The sequence below is a fragment of the Podarcis tiliguerta genome (genome assembly GCF_965153285.1).
Source record: "Podarcis tiliguerta genome assembly, chromosome: 7".
In the NCBI taxonomy this organism is placed as follows: Eukaryota; Metazoa; Chordata; class Lepidosauria; order Squamata; family Lacertidae; genus Podarcis; species Podarcis tiliguerta.
The window spans coordinates 7,656,058-7,675,583 of NC_139540.1; the positions used below are offsets into that span (position 1 = coordinate 7,656,058).

A 19,526-nucleotide genomic window follows, 5' to 3' on the forward strand; every position below is an offset into this window, starting at 1 on the left:
TAGTCCTACTAGTGTAATTTGTTGATTACAGTTGCTCTTCAAATAATTCATATACCTCTTCCAATCTTCTGTAAATCTCTGGTCCCGCAGGTTTCAAATCCTTCCTGTCATTTTATCTAATTCTGCATAGTCCATTAATTTCGTCTGCCATTCTTCTTTCATCGGAATTTCTTCTTGTTTCCATTTCTGGGCTAACAATACTCTTGCCGCAGTTGTTGCATATAAAAACAATTTAACATCTTGCCTATTAATGTCCTGACCTATAATACCAAGTAAAAATGCTTCTGTTTGTTTTTTTAAAATGTATATTTCAACATCTTTTTCATCTCATTATATATCATTTCCCAGAAGTTCTTTACTTTTTTACATTCCCACCTAGTGGGACACTCTAATCACAACACTACACTGGCTTTTATACGAACCAAACACCTTTGGCGATGCATGGGTAGCTCTGACCAGGGCCAGCTCAAGACATTTTGCTGCCTGAGGCAAAGGACAAGATGGCAGATTTAGGTCTGATGATGCCCTAAGCTACTGAAGGTAATGGGGCCCTTTATATGTCCAGCTGTCCTTTGTCAACAACAAATTGTTGCTGCTTTTTGTGTTGAATATATGCTATATGGTAATTTAGGGACCTAATAGTTATCTCAAGCCATTTGCCCATGTTGCCATGCAACCAGTCCATGCAGAATGTAGGCACCCTATATATAGAAAGGAGCAAACCGTGATATTTTAGGGTGCAGGCGAGCAGGCGGGGCCCATTGCTTACATCATAGGAACCTACACAACAAAAAACACGGTTGCTGTATGTAGGTTTTATTTTATTTGTTTTTTTATCTTATATTTTGGAAATGTACATCCAGTTTTCCCCCCTTTAATTTTTTTTTGGGGGGGGGCAAGAGAGTGGGGCCCTAAGCTATAGCTTGCTTAGCTTATACTGTACGTAAATCTGGCACTGCCTGAGGCAAAGGACAAGATGGCGCCCTTCCCCAAAGCATATGCAGAGAGACGACTTGTCCCTACAGTATCTGCTGCCTGAGGCAACTGCTTCACTCTGCCTCTTCATAGGGCTGTCCCTGGTTGTGACATGAGGGAGCAGCAATCTACTGTTGGAAAGCTTGTTCAGGTCAGAAGCACCAAATTCCCCGTAGATTAGATAGATAGATAGATAGATAGATAGATGATAGATATAGATAGATATTTGTGTATTGCCCATAGGTGAGGTGCCCCCAAGCATCTCCTCATATTTTGCCTTTTATAGGGGAAACAAGTATCCCCCGCCCAACCAGATTTAGACCTGTTGCTCCATTGCTCTTCAATTCCTATAAAAAGGCATGACACACTGGCTCTTTCATTAACACAATCCTGTACTGCGCTAAAAAAGAAAAGGTTAGATTTCATCCATGCAGCCAGAATAACTTCCTTGCCGATATAAAAAGCATGAAGCGATTGGCGTGTGTGAAATCTGTTTCTTTTTAAAAGCCCCCTCAATTGGGAGTTTCAGGATCTACTGTGAGACGGGAACAAAGGGTGGGGAAGCCCCCCCCCCCCGAAGAATTTAGCTTGTTCTTTTGAAAGTATTAACATTCCTGAGATATGTTGCCCAAACTGGACAATATAAAGAAATCAGCTCAAAATTGCCTCTGAATTTCACTTAAACAAGAACTATGAGATTGCTTGCAATAGTAATAGTAATAGTAATAGTAGTAGTAGTAGTAATAATAATAATAATAATAATAATAATAATAATAATAATTTTATTATTTATACCCCACCCATATGGCTGGGTTTCCCCAGCCACTCTGGGCAGCTCCCAGCAGAACACTAAAAACATAATAAAACTTCAAACATTAAAAACTTCCCTAAACAGGGCTGCCTTCAGATGTCTTCTAAAAGTCTTCTAAAAGTCAAATAGTCAAAAAGTCTTCAGATGTCAAATTTCCTTGACATCTGATGGGAGGGCATTCCACAGGGCAGGCGCCACCACTGAGAAGGCCCTCTGCCTGGTTACCTGTAACCTCACTACTCGCAGTGAGGGAATCGCCATAAGGCCCTCGGAGCTGGACCTCAGTTTCTGGGCAGAATGGCGGGGGTGGAGACGCTCCTTTAGGTATACTGAAGTTAGGAAAAATGTGTACTAAAATCCTGGTGAATTTTCAAGAGGGTTTTTTATTCAAAATGTAAATGTGGCAAATATTGGAGTGGAGAGTTTCAGATTGAAATTGAGACTGGAGAAAATGAGAAATGGCGGCAAACCGATTTTAGCACCTTTCCCACCTAAATCAAAATATCACCTATCTACCTTGTCAATAAATACTACATATAGTGAAAAGAACACCGGATAGCTCCCCATATTAAATGTTTTGGAACAATTTTTTTTTTTTAATGGACAGGCAAATGGTGATAGTTGCATTCAGGTGTGAACATATCTGAACACTGGTAGTGGTTTGGGGACTGGTTTTGGTTGCATGTTAGGGATATGCTAATGTTTTTCTAGCTCCCCAGCCAACTACTGGTGGTTGTGATGTTAATATATATGGAGAATGAAAAGGTTGAGCTATTTCCTTTCCCCGGGGACACAAAAGCTGGGCTGAGCGCACTCCAGGGCATTTAATGTTTAGCCTTCAGACTCCATGAGTCTGTCTGCTGCAGGCAAAAATACACCTCCAAAGTCTCAGCTGGTCCTTGCTCTGGAATTTCAGGGCTGCTACTCTGTCAGGGGAGCATTTATAGCTTCTCTGAAAGCCACCACATCTACGCAAGGGATCAATGTGTGTGAATTGCAACCTGAGCATAGTGCAGGGAGCAAGAAATTGATATAGGTTTTCTGGAAGGGCCAGACTGTGGGATGTGATCCACGGGTAGCAGTCAAGTACAACATTCCTTGTAGTGCTAGAGTGGACATGCAAGGGAATGTTTGGTCCAACCAGTCGAAACTTCCTGTTCCTCCTGGCAGCACTTGGAATGTCCCCCATCATATGGGGTAAATCCACATCTTGCTATTTGTAATTTTAAGTCTTTAAGCCTGCCTTCAGGTTTGATACGGTGTACTGTGTGAACGTGAGTCAACTTACTTTTTGTTGACTGTGAATAGGATTGTGTTGTCTTTATTCTTTTAAGAGAGATTTAAGGGAAATTACCACGAACGTGGGGACATGGGTGGTGCTGTGGGTTAAACCACAGAGCCTAGGACTCGCCGATCAGAAGGTCGGCGGTTCGAATCCCCGCGACGGGGTGAGCTCCCGTTGCTCTGTCCTTGCTCCTGCCAACCTAGCAGTTCAAAAGCACGTCAATGTGCAAGTAGATAAATAGGTACCGCTCTGGTGGGAAGGTAAACGGCATTTCCGTGCGCTGCTCTGGTTCACCATAAGAGGCTTAGTCATGCTGGCCACATGACCCGGAAGCTGTCTATGGACAAACGCCGGCTCCCTCGGCCAGTAAAGCGAGATGAGCGCCGCAACCCCAGAATCGGTCATGACTGGACCTAATGGTCAGGAGTACCTTTACCTTTACTTTACCAGGAACATACAATTCAGTTTGAGACAGATTGAATGGCACAACACCTCCCATGGCCCCTTTACATCGGTAGGTGAGGAATCTGTCAAGATCTGCATTTCCTTGGTAAAGTGGTGGGATCTATTGAGGACTGCATGCTGACAGTGGGTGGGGGTGAAAACTGAAAGTGGGAAGAGTTTGCAACATTGCGGAACTGTATAGCTATCTCTCTTCCTTTCTCTGTGCCACCTCAATGTTCCTTCCATCTCTCTCTCTCTCAGTTTAGGGGCGTCTTACTCATAGACGCTAGTGGTGCAGGGCGCCACGTTCTGGAGGATGCCAGGGAAGAGGTGGAGGCTGGATGCAGCATCTCCTGGCATCAGCTTGCCACCCCCTCCCACCTCCGCCATGCTGGGCCGAAGCAGCGCCGCACCCAGAGCCTCCATCTACTGTAGCCACTGCGGCAGAAAGCGTCCAGCTGCGCCAGGAGGCGCTGCGTCGAGCCTCCACCTCGTCCCCGCAGGAGGAGCCGCCCTCCAGCCACTGCGCACCTCCTCCAGCCCCACCGGCAGCGCCATCCTCCCTCAAAAACTCTGGGAAATGGGTGGGGGGAGGGAGCTTTGCATCACAGCGCCAGATATGCTTAAGAAGCCCCCCTCTCCCTTGCCCTTCTTCTACAGTGGTACCTCGGGTTAAGAACTTAATTTGTTCTGGAGGTCCGTTCTTAACCTGAAACTGTTCTTAACCTGAGGTACCACTTTAGCTAATGGGGCTGCTGCGCCACACAGCACAATTTCTGTTCTCATCCTGAAGCAAAGTTCTTAACCCGAGGTACTATTTCTGGGTTAGCAGGGTCTGTAACCTGAAGCGTCTGTAACCCAAAGTACCACTGTACCTGCTTTGTCCCTTCTCCCACTATTTTAATCAAGAGAATTCTCATTATTTTACTCCCAAGAGCATCGGAACAAGCTTGACACTGCCCCATCTTACAAAGCCGCCTGAGTTTATACTCTCATTCTGGTTTCCGTCAGACTTTTCCTGTATCCAGTAGCAGAGGAAATATCCTGTCTGCTATGACGGGTAGTAGATCTTCTCAGTGGCTTTGCTATGAAAACGAGCATGACATGGAAGCCAACCTTGTGATGTTTTTATTTGAGCCAGGATTAGGGTTTTCCAGAATATTAAACACCAGGAATTGTTCTCATGGATTATGGTGCTGCAACTCTGTTTCAGTGAGTTAGGCAGCTTGCGACTAGAAAAAAGAGTTTCAGATCTCATGATGCTGTTCGGACACCTTGTGGAGAATTGCTGGACTACACCCAGTTTGAGTTGCTATCTGCTAACATCCATTTAGAATGCAACTATATCATGACTAAGGACTGGGAACAAAATTGACTCCATTTGCCTTTAGAGGTGAATTTATCTAATTTTCACTTTCTGAAACAAAGCCATCTTTCTGAATTGACACTTCTTTGAATTTTGCAGTTCTCAAGTAATATGTATAAAATGAATATACTAGGAAAAATGTGCATAAAATGAATATATTAGGGAAGCCAGTCTCCTTGATCATTTTGGTTTCCATTTTCTGAACCTTTTCAGACTCTACAATATCTTTTAGATGTGAGGTGATCAGTGAATCTTTCATTCCACTGCCTCTTCTACCACCTCTGTTTTTCTCTGCTCCATCCTGGGCCTTTCCAGACTCTCAGACCTCAGATCATGGCTACACAGTGGACTTATTACAAGGTCTCTGGGCTCTGGTGTCTGGTTTATACACCGAGTAAAATGGGGTAACAGCTTCTAGAAGGACTGGAATGGGTTGCTCAAGTTCAGATGGGGAAATTACATTAAAACAAACAAGCAAACAGAAAACAGATTCAGATAGGAGGGGTACAGGGCATGTGGAGAAGGAGTCAGCTATGTGCTCTACTTGTAGCTGGGCTATGTACAATCTAATTACATGCCCTCCAACATCCTGGGAACAAAATTCGGGATGCTCCTTTTTACAGTCGTACCTTGGTTTATGAACAGCCTAGTTCTCGAACACTTTGGCTCCCAAATGATTGAAACCCGGAAGTGACTGTTCCGCTTTTCGAACGTTCTTTTGGAAACTGAACAGCCGACAGGGTTCTGTGGCTTATTGGCTGCAGGAGCTTCCTGCAGCTAATCAGCTTTGGTTTTCGAACACTTTGGAAGTCGAACAGACTTCTGGAATAAGAAGAAGATCCACCATTTGACTATTGATTCAAAACCTCAAAATGTATTTTATACAATTGACTTTTTATTTCTATTTCTTTGTATATTGTATTGTTGTTTCATTGCTATGGCCGATGGCTGGTGCAAATAACGATTCATTCATTCATTCTGGAACAGATTCCGTTTGACTTCCAAGGTACAACTGTATATCCTGAGTTTGTGCACTTGCATGGGAGTGCGAGACCAAAAACACTCATTTTTGGGGTCTTGCAAGACCAAAGAATGAGAGGCTTTCATTCCCAGTTGACTCATGCCAGAATGATCATCTTTTGGCCTTGTGCACTGGTACAAGCTCTGGACCAAAAAACGGGACATTCTGGGATCCAGCCAGAAGCTTGTTGGCTTCTGTAATTCCAGGACATCCTGCTTAAAAATGGGGTGGTTAAGTGGTATGTATTTGCCCACCATGTTCTGCTACACATGTAGACCCAGCATGAACCTTCAAGCCTGACTTTCATATGTCTCTGAATACCAGTCACTGAGAATCACAAGTTGGACTCCTGCTTGCATCTTGTTGGCCACTGGAAGAACAGGATGCTGAATTATATAGGTCTTTGGCCTAAGTCCTTGTTATGTTCTTAATCAGCTCTTATTCTGCCTCTTCCACTTCCCTACATCACCTCCTATTTACAGCCATGCTTCACAGAAGAAACGGTTTTTAGTTTTTATTTTATTTTGCAGGAGGCACAAAGATTTACTCAGGGAGGGTGCAACTTAGGTTAAACATATACAGCAGCAGCCAGGGACACTGCTGTGGGTATAATCTCACAATGTTCAATCAGCTCTGTTCAGAGGGTATGATTGTAAATAAACATCCCAGGGAGGCACAAGTCTAACATGGAGGGGCCCAGCCCTGGGGATAATTTCCGGTCTGTTGCCTTGAGTGTACTATCAAAGAAGGACTCACATCAACCTAAATAATGTGCTAATCTTCTCCGTTCAGATAACTGGGCTTGTGCTTGCAACAAAGACATTTTAAGCTGCTTTTTTGCACACTGGTGAACTCTGCACTGTTGCTTTTGTCTGTGTACAGTTTGCAGCATCTCGAGGAAAACCAGGAGAGGAAGCAGCTTCCCAATGAAAAGATGTACAGTTGGAAAACCATTTTTTATTTTCTCCTCCTTTAATATTCTCCCTTTCTCCTCCTGCTCTTGTGGGTTGGTGATTCCTTCACATAATAATTACATTTTGCTCTATTTTTTTCCTGTGTCTTTTTCTCTCCCCACTCCTAGACATGGAAATGTAGAATAACTACCATTGTGGAAGGAAAAAAGGGAGTACTATATTGGAGAAGAAGAAGGGAGTCATGTCCTTTGCAGGAAGATACTCGATACCTTCCACCTTGATACTGCTTTTGCTCCTTTGGGGTGGAGAGAACGTTCAGGCACAGAGAGCAGGTAAGCAGGGGCACTCTTTGTAATTGAATTATAATCAAATGAATTATTTGTTGTTGTTGTTTTTTACACATGTTGTGGCGGATAAACCCATAGAGCAGAATGACAGCAGATCAAAAGTCTGAAATGGATAATACATGGTTTTTTTTTAAGCATTTCATATATAGAGCTTCAGTAATCCAGACAACGACCCTATAAGGTAGATCAACATTATTTATTACCTCTGTGTTCTGGTGACTGGGGCAGAGTCCCAGTGGCTTACCCAAGATCACTTGGCTAGTTCTTGGCCAAGGTGACTGGTGAACCAAGGACTTCTCAATTGGTAGGTCAGGTTGCAATCCCCCGTACATTTACTTGGAAGTGAATTCTGTTGAACCCAATGGGAATTGCCTTTAAAGAAAAATGCATAGCCACTGCTCCATTGTAGATCATGTAGGCAGCATGTAGGACTCTGCTAAAATTCTGGAAGAAAGAGGGGGGATGCACTGTTTTGAAAGGGATATGTGTCTTTCATTAGATGAATTGACAAATGATCTGATAAACACTTGTGATCTTAGTCATAGATGTAACTGCCGAAGATTGAGACAAACTGGCAGTAGGAATGAAATGCATGACAAAAAATGATTTGTGGTTAGGAATGCATGTGTTTGTTGAAGGGGTCCCTTGTTTCTGGTATGGAATCCCTGCATGTTTCAACAGATTCTGGGGCCTATTCCATACTGCACTGTCAGTTCACACAGAAGACTGTCCTGGCCTCCTAAATATTCCTGTTGCCCTCATGACTACTGAGATCGTATCCTAGAACATGCTTCTTTGGAGCTATGCATTGCAAAAGTGTGTTTATTTATTTGTTGATTTATTTAATCATTTATAGCTTGAGATCAGTTAACCGTAAAATTAGGAAAGCTTCCTTAAAATACCCAGTTGGAATAATAAAAAGGAAGTCTTCACTGATGATCAACAGGGAGGGAATCTGTCCGATCAAAGCTGGGAGGAAGTTCCACAGAATTGGACCCGTAGTGATGAGATCCTGGTGGATATAAGATATGCAGAAGACCTCAGTGATTGGGTAGGGATTAAAAAAATCAGATGAGCCTTAAGGTATCAAGTTGCTAAGGGCCTTGAAAATTCGCAAAACTTGAACTTGGCCTAGTACCATATCAGCAGCCAGTGCAAGTTTAATTTAGTCCAGTGAGTCCTTCAAGGACATTATGTTCACTGAGCCTTTCTGAAGAATCTCTGATAAACCTCTGAAGAAGCTCGGAGTTTGAAAGTCATTGGTCTAAAACTGCATTTATTCATTGCATGAAAGCACTGACTTGGTCAAAGTTAAAAGCTTTATTCAGGAATAATCATGTATGCTTTGAAATATGAGGTCAAGATGCCCTATTGCTCTCTCAAAATGGTGTCCTGGGTTTGATCCTTGACTCACTCTTCGCTGGCATGTAGCAACAATTCCTTAGCAATTGAATTCTTCAGTTGTCAAAAAACTCAATCTCCAGTCCAATGATTCACCCCCTTGTCAACACTTAGGTTTTGTTGTTTGTGTATATATATAACAAATCTTGTAAAACTTCTCACCGCTGTAAAAGAAAGTATTTCTCCAGGCTGACAATAAATAAAATATAATGGTGCTTTTAAATGAGAACATGGAATGCCAACTGTTTGCTATTACTGTCTGTGAAGGCAGGTTTGAAGGCAGGCAACTCTTGATCTGCCAAAAAGTTCTTAAGCATGTTGAGTTAAAGGGGAATGGAAGGAGGGGGAACAGAGAGCAGTCTGTTAAGATTTCAAAAGAAAATAGTTGCCTCATAGACATGCAGACAGAGTAGGCGAAAGCACAGCAGCCACAACAGAGAGAGAAAAGAGAGAAAGTTTGCATAACAAAGCAAAATCTGTTTTCAGATCTGCTTTGGGCCTTACTAAACTCTAAGGACAGACTCGGTAATGGTTCTCCAAGGTGGAACATGTTCTGTGGAAGGCTGACCACACATTCCCCCCAGCAGAAATTGCTATGATGAGCAAAAATGTCCCCAGATGTTGTGATGTTGGTGGCTGTCTTCTTCTACCATGTCTCAGGAGATACTCATTTCCCCCTTGCAGGTTGCAAGAACGTCCACTATGACCTCGTCTTCATCTTGGACACCTCCTCCAGCGTGGGGAAAGAAGACTTTGAGAAGGTCCGCCAGTGGGTGGCTAATCTGGTAGACACGTTTGAGATCGGACCAGACAAAACCCGGGTTGGTGTTGTCCGCTACAGCGACAGACCAACTACTGAATTTGAGCTTGGGAAATATCGGACTCGTGAGGAGATCAAAGAAGCTGCAAGCAATATCAAATACTACGGGGGCAATACAAATACTGGTGATGCCCTACGGTACATCAACACATACAGCTTTTCCACGGAGGCTGGTGGGAGGCCAAGTGATCGCACCATCAAAAAAGTGGCTATTCTTCTGACGGATGGCCGGAGCCAGGATTATGTCTTGGATCCAGCCACTGCAGCTCATAAAGCGGGCATAAGGATCTTTGCTGTAGGGGTTGGTGAGGCCCTCAAAGAAGAGCTGGATGAAATTGCTTCAGAGCCCAAGTCTGCCCATGTGTTCCATGTCTCAGATTACAATGCTATTGACAAGATACGTGGGAAACTGAGGAGAAGACTTTGTGAAAGTAAGTAAGAAAGCCATTTCTTTGGCACAAAGGTATTCACAGCGAATCTTCTATGGGCTTGGAGAGCTATGGCTTCACTAGATGTGGTAAAATGAAGGTACTGTGAAGCCCCACCACATGTCAGGTTTAGATTAAGAATGAATAATTTTATGTAGAATGTTTTAACATGTACTCTTTCTATCTTAGCATTATACTTGAATTTAAGTCAATGGATGTGGCCTTGGACCCATGCTCTCATGTGGACCTGATGGAATTATAATTAGCAATGTACACAGCATGTGACTATTTCATATAAGATGATGCCATCACACATGAGCTTTTCTTCACTCAATGTGAGTTGTAAGATTGAAAGAGAGATGATGTGTTCACTTAAAGGCACCTAGGGGAGTTAGGGGATAGTAGCCTGATATGTAGAGATCTCTGTTGGGAGGAAGGCCTACAGTTTAGTGGTTGAACATCTGCACCGCATGCAGAAGGTCTCAGGTTCAATCTGTGGTATCTCCAGGTAGGACAGGGAAAACCTTTTGCTAGAAGCTCTGGAAAGCTTCTGCCAGTCAGTATTGGTAATACTGAGATAAATGGACCAATTATCTGACTTGATAAAAAGCAGACTGCACATTATGATAAGGCCATTATGGAGACAGCCTCCAGCATATGATAGAAAGCAGCTTTTCACATTTAAATTTTATTTTAATTGAAAAGCTTCACAACACACACACACACATTAAATAGACCACAGGAATCTCCCAAATGCTTTGGATTTTGCATCTGAGGGCTTGTCCCCAGAGCAGTCTTTGGCCTTCCACATATTGCTAGACTCCAATTCCCATAAGCCCCAGCCAGCATGGCCAATGGTCAGGGATGATTGGAATTGCAGTCCAGCAATGTCTGGAGGGCTAAATATTTCCATACCTGATGTACAGCTGTCTTCTATTGAGTTAGAACATTGTCCCATCAAGTTGAGTATTGTCTCCCCTAACTGGCAGTGGTTTTCCAGAGTTTGAGATCTCCAGTCCTTCCTTCAGATGTCAGGGATTGAACCTAGGATGATCTGCATGCCAACCAGATGCTCTATCACTGAACTACTGCCCTTCTCTGTGTGTGAGGTGTCCCTGCTGATTTAGACCTTTCTGTGTGCTCTCTTAGAAGTTTCAGAAATATGCTCCTTGGACGTCTTCATACAGACGAATCAGACAAGGTCTTGTCGTAGGATTCAGCAGACTTGCGGTCTTGGGCAGTTGTCAGTTCTCAGAGAGCTGAGAGGCTAGAAGATGTTTAAGGCAGACATAGGAAACAAACGTGGCTGAGGTTCAATTTACACATTGGGCAAAATCTTACCATTCTTTCCTCTGCATTCCTGTATTCTGAGCTGCCTGGGCAGGCTGAGAATCTGACTAGAGGAAGTGTGACAGAGAGAAGTTGTTAATAGCTCTTCCCCTTTTAAACCTTCCCAGCAAAATCCCCCTCTCTAAGCTGATGGGGAGAAGATACAGGGACTCCATCTCAACAATGCAGAAATCTGGGTAAGCCTTTGGTATGCCATGCAGCAATGCATTCTAAAATAGCTGGATATCGAAACCTCGTTGTGATTTACATGTGCTTAACACAGAGACGTGGTCATTAAAGTAGCTCAGGTTGCGCTGGCTGGCTAAGAATATTCCTTTCTCCTCTTGGTGGTGCAGCACACTGCTTGTTTTGGAACCAGCCGGTTATTTATTCTAGCTGAAATTGCAGGGTTAGTGTCCCAAACTCCCCTGACATCAAGGAGTTACACTCAAAAGGCTGGATTTCCTGCTTTCAGCCTACAGTATGATCATCTCCAGGTTTTAACGTTGAAATGTCCTCTGGTGCAGTCGGGTTGATGCATCCAATCAGGGGCATACAAAGGTAGGGCACCGCTCGCATGGTGTCTGTACAGGCTGCTGCGTGTGCACAGTCCGTACTGGATGCCATGCATGCGCCACCAGGCAGTTTGCCCCGCCCCTCGGTGTCCTGCCTCAGGTGCTGAGAGGGTTCCTCCACCACTGCATCCAATTGATGGCCGGTTCATCATGGTTCCATGGGCATCACAAGTTACCGTATTTTTCGCTCTATAAGACGCACCAGACCACAAGACGAACCTAGTTTTTGGAGGAGGAAAACAAGAAAAAAAATATTCTGAATCTCAGAAGCCAGAACAGCAAGAGGGATCACTGCGCAGTGAAATCAGCAATCCCTCTTGCTGTTCTGGCTTCTGGGATAGCTGCGCAGCCTGCATTCGCTCCATAAGATGCACACACATTTCCCCTTACTTATTAGGAGGGGGAAAGTGAGTCTTATAGAGCAAAAAACACGGTACTTTTCTTTGATAAAAATTCATTTCATCACTCCTGGTCTGTGCTTGCAAATTCATATATTGGAAGGAAGAGCTGAGATTTGACTTCTTGAGAATCTGACCCTGTATGTCAAGAGAAGACCATTTCCTTCCAAACTGATAAGTGCACGGTCACTTGCAAACAAATTGTTTATTGAGCTTTCATGCTGAAATGTTTGCTGGGAGGTAGTATGCCATTGCATCAAGTAAGTATTATCCCACACTTTCCAGGGCAGGTTTCTTTCCCTTTCCTTATTGCAAAGTCTGGTTTGTCTGTGTGTGAATATGTTTCTGTGTGAGAGCTGCAAGTCAACTTTAATTTTGAAACCTCCATTTACCTGTTTGTGACTGAATCCCACTGAAAACAGTGGCAGTTTAGAAGCACACTGTGAACTATAGCGAAAACTATGGCTTTCCACAAAGAATCCTGGGAACCGTAGTTCATTGAGAGGGGTGAGGGTTGTTGACAACTACAATTCCCAGCACCTTGAACCAACTACAGTTCCAATGGTGCTTTGGGGGAAACCATGAATCTTAAAGTGGTATAAGGGTGCTTTAGATGATATAATGCAGATATGAACAAGGAATGATATGTTTATGGGTTAGTGAAACCTTCTGCTCCATTCATTCATGACACCCTTCCAGAGAATGATGTCTCTCTTGGGCTGACTGGATTCCTTCTCTTTCCATAGCTCCACTCCCAGTTTCAGAGTTCTTGCAATGTCACAAATTGTGATTCCCCCCTCTCAGCTCTGCATACTTTTCAGCCCCCTCAGTGTCACTCATGAAGCCATAAAATCCCACACAAAACCAGAATGGTCCAAAATCTTTGTCTGTCTCGCGGGTCCCAAAATGGCTTTTCCTTGACCGTATCTCATTTCATCCCTCCAGGAACTTTGCAGTTTTATGAATGCTTTCTCATTTTAGCTGAATTCCTGAGGGCTCGACAGGAATCTGGAGAGTGAATTGAGGCTCTACAGTTTCACTCTCCCAGATGTGTTCATGTACCACAGGCAATGTGGCAGAGCGAAACATGTCCTTTAGTTTGTCCTGTTCAGCTGGAATGGGGCTCAGTTCAGCTGACCATGTGGCCCAGTTCTCATGTTCATTTCTGGTCATCAAGCCAAAGCAGTCTCTGTGATTGCTGGGAACCGATTGACATGCTGTTCACTGATTTCAATGGTCTGTTGGCCAAAAGGCAATATATAAATAAGCCATAGCATAATATTCAATGCCAGGTTTATAGTAGCAGCGATAGCTAGAAGCAAGCTTTGTGGGGCTCCTACCAGTGGGCCAACAAAATGACAACATTTTATTCTGAGCATGGGGTTGTTCCTAGAATTGTTCCTCTGATGTTAACTTGAAAAGGGAACTAAAATTGCTGATTCTCCCGGTTTTGCCTTTACGTGGCATTCTTAAAGTGTGTGCTTACTTGAAAGCACCAAACCGATAGCTGATCCCAGGATACACCAGGCTCTTGTGAGTTTTGTTTGCTCATTGCCAGAGGGCTAGTTTGCTTCCCTTTTTATAGCTCCAATGAGAGGAGGATTTATTTTTGTGTGTGCAAAATGGGATTTGTCCTTCCACAAAATGCAAACATAACCTAGGAACTGGGGTCACGTTGGTCACCAACCCTGCTATTCATGATGGGTGGGTCAGTGAGCTACTGAGTCAAGAATTTGTCCCCATCTCAGGATGTCTTACTGCAGATGTTCAGCTTTTTTGTTAGGGGAGGGAAACAGAGGGCAGCATTTGTTCTTCCCATCTCATGGGAGTGGTACCACCATCTAAGTATGTAGCTTCCAATGGAATTTTGTAAAAGCTGAACTCCAAAATGTAGCTTCCTATTAATGGGCAAAACTGGTCAACTAGTATTTGGGATGTCCTGGACCTGTAGGCTTTTTCGGGGGGAAGAAACCTAATGGCACCTTGTATGCTGCCATCAGCTCCTTAGGGAGATAAAAACCAAATAAAACAATTATTTTCTGGTTGTAAAGCTTTTTGTTTTTTTCTAAAGGATCGTGCAAATGCAGCCCCCCCCCCAAAAAAAACACACACACCAGCTAACACAGCAATTGAAATAGTACAATACTCCCTACCTCTGCATCCCCATTTCATTCTGCTGTATCCATAAATACATCCCAACATAGGAGCTGACTCCTGGAGGGTCAAGGTTGCTTTGGTCAAATATAAAATATTTGAGGAGGTCAGTCTCCCTCCAAGGTTTATGGGCATTTCCATTCAATTTTGTGAATGTGCTGCATCATGTGATCTATTGTGTGGGGCTGGGCTGGCTTAGCCCCCAATATTTTGGTCAAGTTGGCACCCCTGCACTCCAATACCAGTTGAGCATCCCCCCAGATCCAACACTGTAGTATGTGGCTCCTAGATTGCATCAAGCTGGATGAGTCACAAAGTGCAGGAGATATGCAGGAGACGTAGGATCCAGGTCACATTGAAATGCAAACTTGATTAGTTTGCACGTTCCAAAACAAAATGTGAACTGAAGCATCACTATCCTTCAGAATTTTCACTTCTGAGAATTTTGCAATGCAGTTTCCCAGCCAAATCATGTGTCCAAAAAGCAAGTACTAGTGTATAGGGTCTGTATGAAGGAACATAGCAATGTCAATAATATGCAAAAGTGCATTGTATTAGGTGAAATCGTTGTGCACAATGTGTATATTAGGGGAAATTGCATGCAAAAATGTGTACATAAGGATTCGCCATAGAAAGCTGATGAATCCTCAGAAGGACTTCAAAAAAATAGTATTTTTTATTGAATTTATATACCGCCCTGTACCCCCAGGTCTCAGGGCAGTTCACAGGATAAAAAGAAAAAGAATTTTGCAAACTGATGTAGAGAACCAAACTTAAGATTTGGGGATGAAAACTTAAACTGAGAGAAATCCAAAGTGACAGATTTGTCTATCCCTAGTCACAAAGCGGAACTTGGCTGGCATCTGTCTGTCTCGGGAGAAAATGGAAGACTGCCCCTTTGGAGGTGAAAAAACGTTAGCTGATGTCATTCTGCTTTTGATGGAATCCAGCTCCCCTTTGGACTGCAGCTTTCTAATGGAACTTTCCAATTCTACATTCTCTTTTAACCAAACATCTAACGGATGTCACTTCCCCTGAAATTTTGATTCTTACATCTGACTTCCCTTCCCACCTTCCAGACGTTTGGTGAGGGGAGGAAGAGTACTGCTCAAGTCTAGACATGTAATTCTGTCTCTTTGATTACTTAAGCAGCTGTAGCGAATCGATGCCTCCCAGGAACAGAGGTTATAGTGGAGTGGGTGGAAGAGTGGGAACCCTAAGCGTCCACTGCTGATTAGAGGCAAGGCATGGGGCCGTGGAGATGACTGGCAACAAGCTGAAAACTTTGCTTGCGCATAAGGCTGCAGAGGGGCAATGTGGTTTGAGAATCTGCCAAGTTGTGTTTTGTAGCAATATGTGCAGTGGAAAACACTGAGACGGAGTAAGGGTTTTGCATATCACTCCTGGCTTCTCCAAGGGCTGAATACAAAGATGCTCCACTAATGCAAATTCCCTGTTTCACTATTATTATTATTATTATTATTATTATTATTATTATTATTATTATTTAAGATCCTTCCTTTGCAAAGTCCCTTGGGATTTTCAAAGTGTAGTTAGGTATGCTAATGAAAGGAATGCCAGCAATAGAAGGAATAATGCTGAGCAGAGAAAACCGGGAGGTGATATGATAGCTAAAGGTAAAGGGACCCCTGACCGTTAGGTCCAGTCGTGACCGACTCTGGGGTTGTGGCACTCATCTTGCTTTATTGGCCGAGGGGGCCAGCGTACAGCTTAGAATCATAGAATCATAGAGTTGGAAGAGACCACAAGGGTCATCGAGTCCAACCCCCTGCCAAGCAGGAAACACCATCAGAGCACTCCTGACTTCTGGGTCATGAGGCCAGCATGACACTAAGCTGCTTCTGTCGAACCAGAGCAGTGCACAGAAACACTGTTTACCTTCCCACTGGAATGGTACCTATTTATCTACTTTCACTTTTGATGTGCTTTTGAACTGCTAGGTTGGCAGGAGCAGGGACCAAGCGACAGGAGTCCTAGGCTCTGTGGTTTAACCCACAGCGCCACCCATGTCCCTTAAAGGTGATATGATAATCGCCTTTAAATATCTAAAGGACTGTCACATGGGAGGTGTGTAAACTTGTTTTCTGCTGCTCCAGAGAGTAGGACCCAAACCAATGGATTCAAATTGCAAGAAAGGAGATTCTGACTAAGCATTAGGAAGGACTTTCTGACAGCAAGGGCTGCTTAGCTGTGGAACGGACTCCCTTGGAAGGTCATGGACTCTTAGGACCCAGGGAAGCTGGATATGGAGGAAGAAGAAGAACATCTTCTGCAGAAGGTCCCCAGTTTAATACTTGGGATCTCCAGATAGGACTGGGAGAGACCTCTGTCCGAAACCCTGGAGAACCACTGCCAGCCACTGTGTACAGTACTGATTGGACAAATGATTTGACACAATATGAGGCAGCATTCGGTTTTCCTCTTGAAGAGAATCCTAGAGTTGGAGACAGCCTTGTGGAGCAGCTAGTCAAGCCCTCTGATGTAAGCAGAGTTAGAGATTCCCAAAATAGATGGTTGTCCCCCTGGGGTCTAGAGTAGGGATAACCTACTCTAGGTGAGCATACCCTCCAACATTTCTCCAATGTAAATAGGAATGTCCCATTCCATAATGATAATTTTACTATTTATACCCCACACATCTTACCTGGTTGCCCCAGCCAGTCTGGGCAGCTTCCAACATAAATAAAAACATAATAAGATATTAAACATTTTTTTAAAAAAACAACTTCCCTATACAGGATTGCCTTCAGACGGCTCAGGAGTTGGATAACTCCATACCCTCCAACATTTCTTCATTGAAAATAGGGATGTCCCACCATACCTTCCAACATTTCTCCTATGAAAATAGGGACATCCTAAGGAAAAGTGGGACATTCCAGGATCATATCAGAAACAGAACGGCTTCTCTAAATCAGGGGCGTCCCTGGAAAATAAGGGCACTTAGAAAGTCTGGGTGAGTAGTTTAGACATCTAATGGGAACTGTTCTGAGACTAGAAGGAAACTAGGTGTGCTGGGATCGTGAGAATGGACAAAAGTGCCTCCTCCCCACCTAATAACCAGCATGTTGGCACCCATCCTAGTTGTTGTTGTTGCTTTACATGACCTCAATACCTCAAGGACTGCCTCTCTCCATATGAACCAACCTGGACCTTGTGACCATCTCCTGAAGCCCTTCTTTGTGTGCCTCCTCTGCTAGAGATCCAGAGGGTGGCAACACAAAGACGGGCCTTATCTGTGGTGGCTCCCTTCTCTGGGAGCGTTCTCCCCAGTGATGCTTGCCTGGCGCCTTCATTGCATATATTTCCCTGTCAGGCAAAATCTTTACTCTTGAATCTGGCCTTGGACTGATTAAACCTTCTATGACCTTTGAAATGTGATTGTGGGAAGGGGTGGTTATTGGTTTGTATTTGTATTTGTTTATTATGTATTTTGTGTCCTTGTTTTCTATTTTTATGTTGTGAACTGACCTATGATATTCAGGTGAAGGGTGATATGCAAGTTTAATTAATAATAGTGATAATAATAATTAATGGGGTATCTCCTTCCTGTAAAATGTTACAAAACTGATAAGTAGCAAGGTACCCTATTCCAGGTCACTAGGGCAGACTGACAGTCCCAACAACCTGGGATACAAATGTGCACGTTTTTTTTTGACGTGGTTGGTTGTAGGGAATCAGAGATACAGTGGTACCTTGGTTCTCGAACTAAATCTGCTCTGGGAGTCCGTTTGATTTCTGAAATGGTTCAAAAACCAAGGCACGGCTTCCGATTGGCTGCAGGAGCTTACTGTAGCCAATCGGAAGCTGCAGAATCCATGTCAGACATTCGGCTTCTGAAAAACATTCACAAACCAGAACACTCACTTCCAGGGTTGCGCTGTTCCGGAGCCAATTTGTTTGCGAGCCAATATGTTCGGGAACCAAGGTACTATTGTCATGAATTTGGTATGTTGTGCCACATGGGTGCATTTTCAGAAGGGTGTCCCATATATTGAAGCTGGATGGGTTGGAGAGAAATCAAGCAAATAATTCCCATATAACTGAACAGCTGATGTCATGATGGGAAACACACAGTTCATCAAATGGGTGCTATTCCCCTCATACCCTAGAAAATATGTTTCACGTATAAGTAGCATGGTTGAAAAGGGACGCAGGTGGCACTGTGAGTTGAACCACAGAGCCTAGGATTTGCCAATCAGAAGGTCGGCGGTTCGAATCCCCGCGACGGGGTGAGCTCCCGTTGCTCGGTCCCAGCTCCTGCCCACCTAGCAGTTCGAAAGCACATCAAAAGTGCAAGTAGATAAATAGGTACCACTCCGGCAGGAAGGTAAACGCCGTTTCTGTGCACTGCTCTGGTTGGCCAGAAGCGGCTTAGTCCTGCTGGCCACATGACCTGGAAGCTGTACGCTGGCTCCCTCGGCCAATAAAGTGAGATGAGCGCCGAAAACCCAGAGTCGGCCACGACTGGACCTAACGGTCAGGGGTCCCTTTACCTTTGCCTTTAGCATGGTTGAAAAGACACTACTTGCCCCTCTTATATTTATTCGTTTCTCTCTCTCTCTCTCTCTCTCTCTCTCTCTCTCTCTCTGTGAAACAACCCTAAGCAGGGATCTGATACAAATATGGAATCTGAGAAATTGCATTAGTGAGCTGCAGTGACATCTGCTGGATGTTTTATTAAAAAAAATAAAAAAAAAATTGGGATTCTTTCCGAGCAAATTCCAGCAAACAACCATGTAATGCTGTACGACAAATCAGAAGGCGCTTTCAATAAATCATCTTGATTACTTTTAATCGAGGAAGTGTATGTGCAGCCCAACTGACTGTAAAAGTCGCTCTTCTGTACCAGAACAGCTGTACAATACTGGGCTTTGAGGTGCTCAGGCTTTTAAGATGGTAACAGGGTTTGACTGAATTAAAAGAAAATGAGTTGAAAGCAATTATGTGACAAATTTGCATGGCTTTCAGCACCCTTTGAACAAGACATACTGTACATTTGGATGCGAAGGACCCAAGAAGAACAGGCCACCCATTTGAAACTAGAACCAGTGAATCAACTACCCTTTAAAAAAGGTCATCGTTCCTAACTATTCTCACCACGCTAAAAGCCAAATGGCCAGTTTCAGAAAGTGGACTACAAAATAACAATTTCTACCCAGCTCCAGTGTCTGGCAAGCAGTTCATCTATTACCATTTGCCAGAACAAAGATCAATGGGTTTAAAGTACCCCAAAGCTC

General features: G+C 43.7%; 1 protein-coding gene across 1 annotated transcript in view; it reads left to right on the forward strand.

Moving 5' to 3' along the window:
- The window catches only part of COL22A1 (collagen type XXII alpha 1 chain), a 195,545-nt gene that overhangs the window by 16,618 nt on the left and 159,401 nt on the right, over window positions 1–19,526 (forward strand). Inside the window, exons 2-3 of the mRNA XM_083450394.1 lie at window positions 6,984–7,148; window positions 9,249–9,815. Coding sequence (XP_083306520.1) covers window positions 7,058–7,148; window positions 9,249–9,815 — 658 coding nt within the window. The 5' untranslated portion in view covers window positions 6,984–7,057. The remainder of the gene's footprint in view (window positions 1–6,983; window positions 7,149–9,248; window positions 9,816–19,526) is intronic.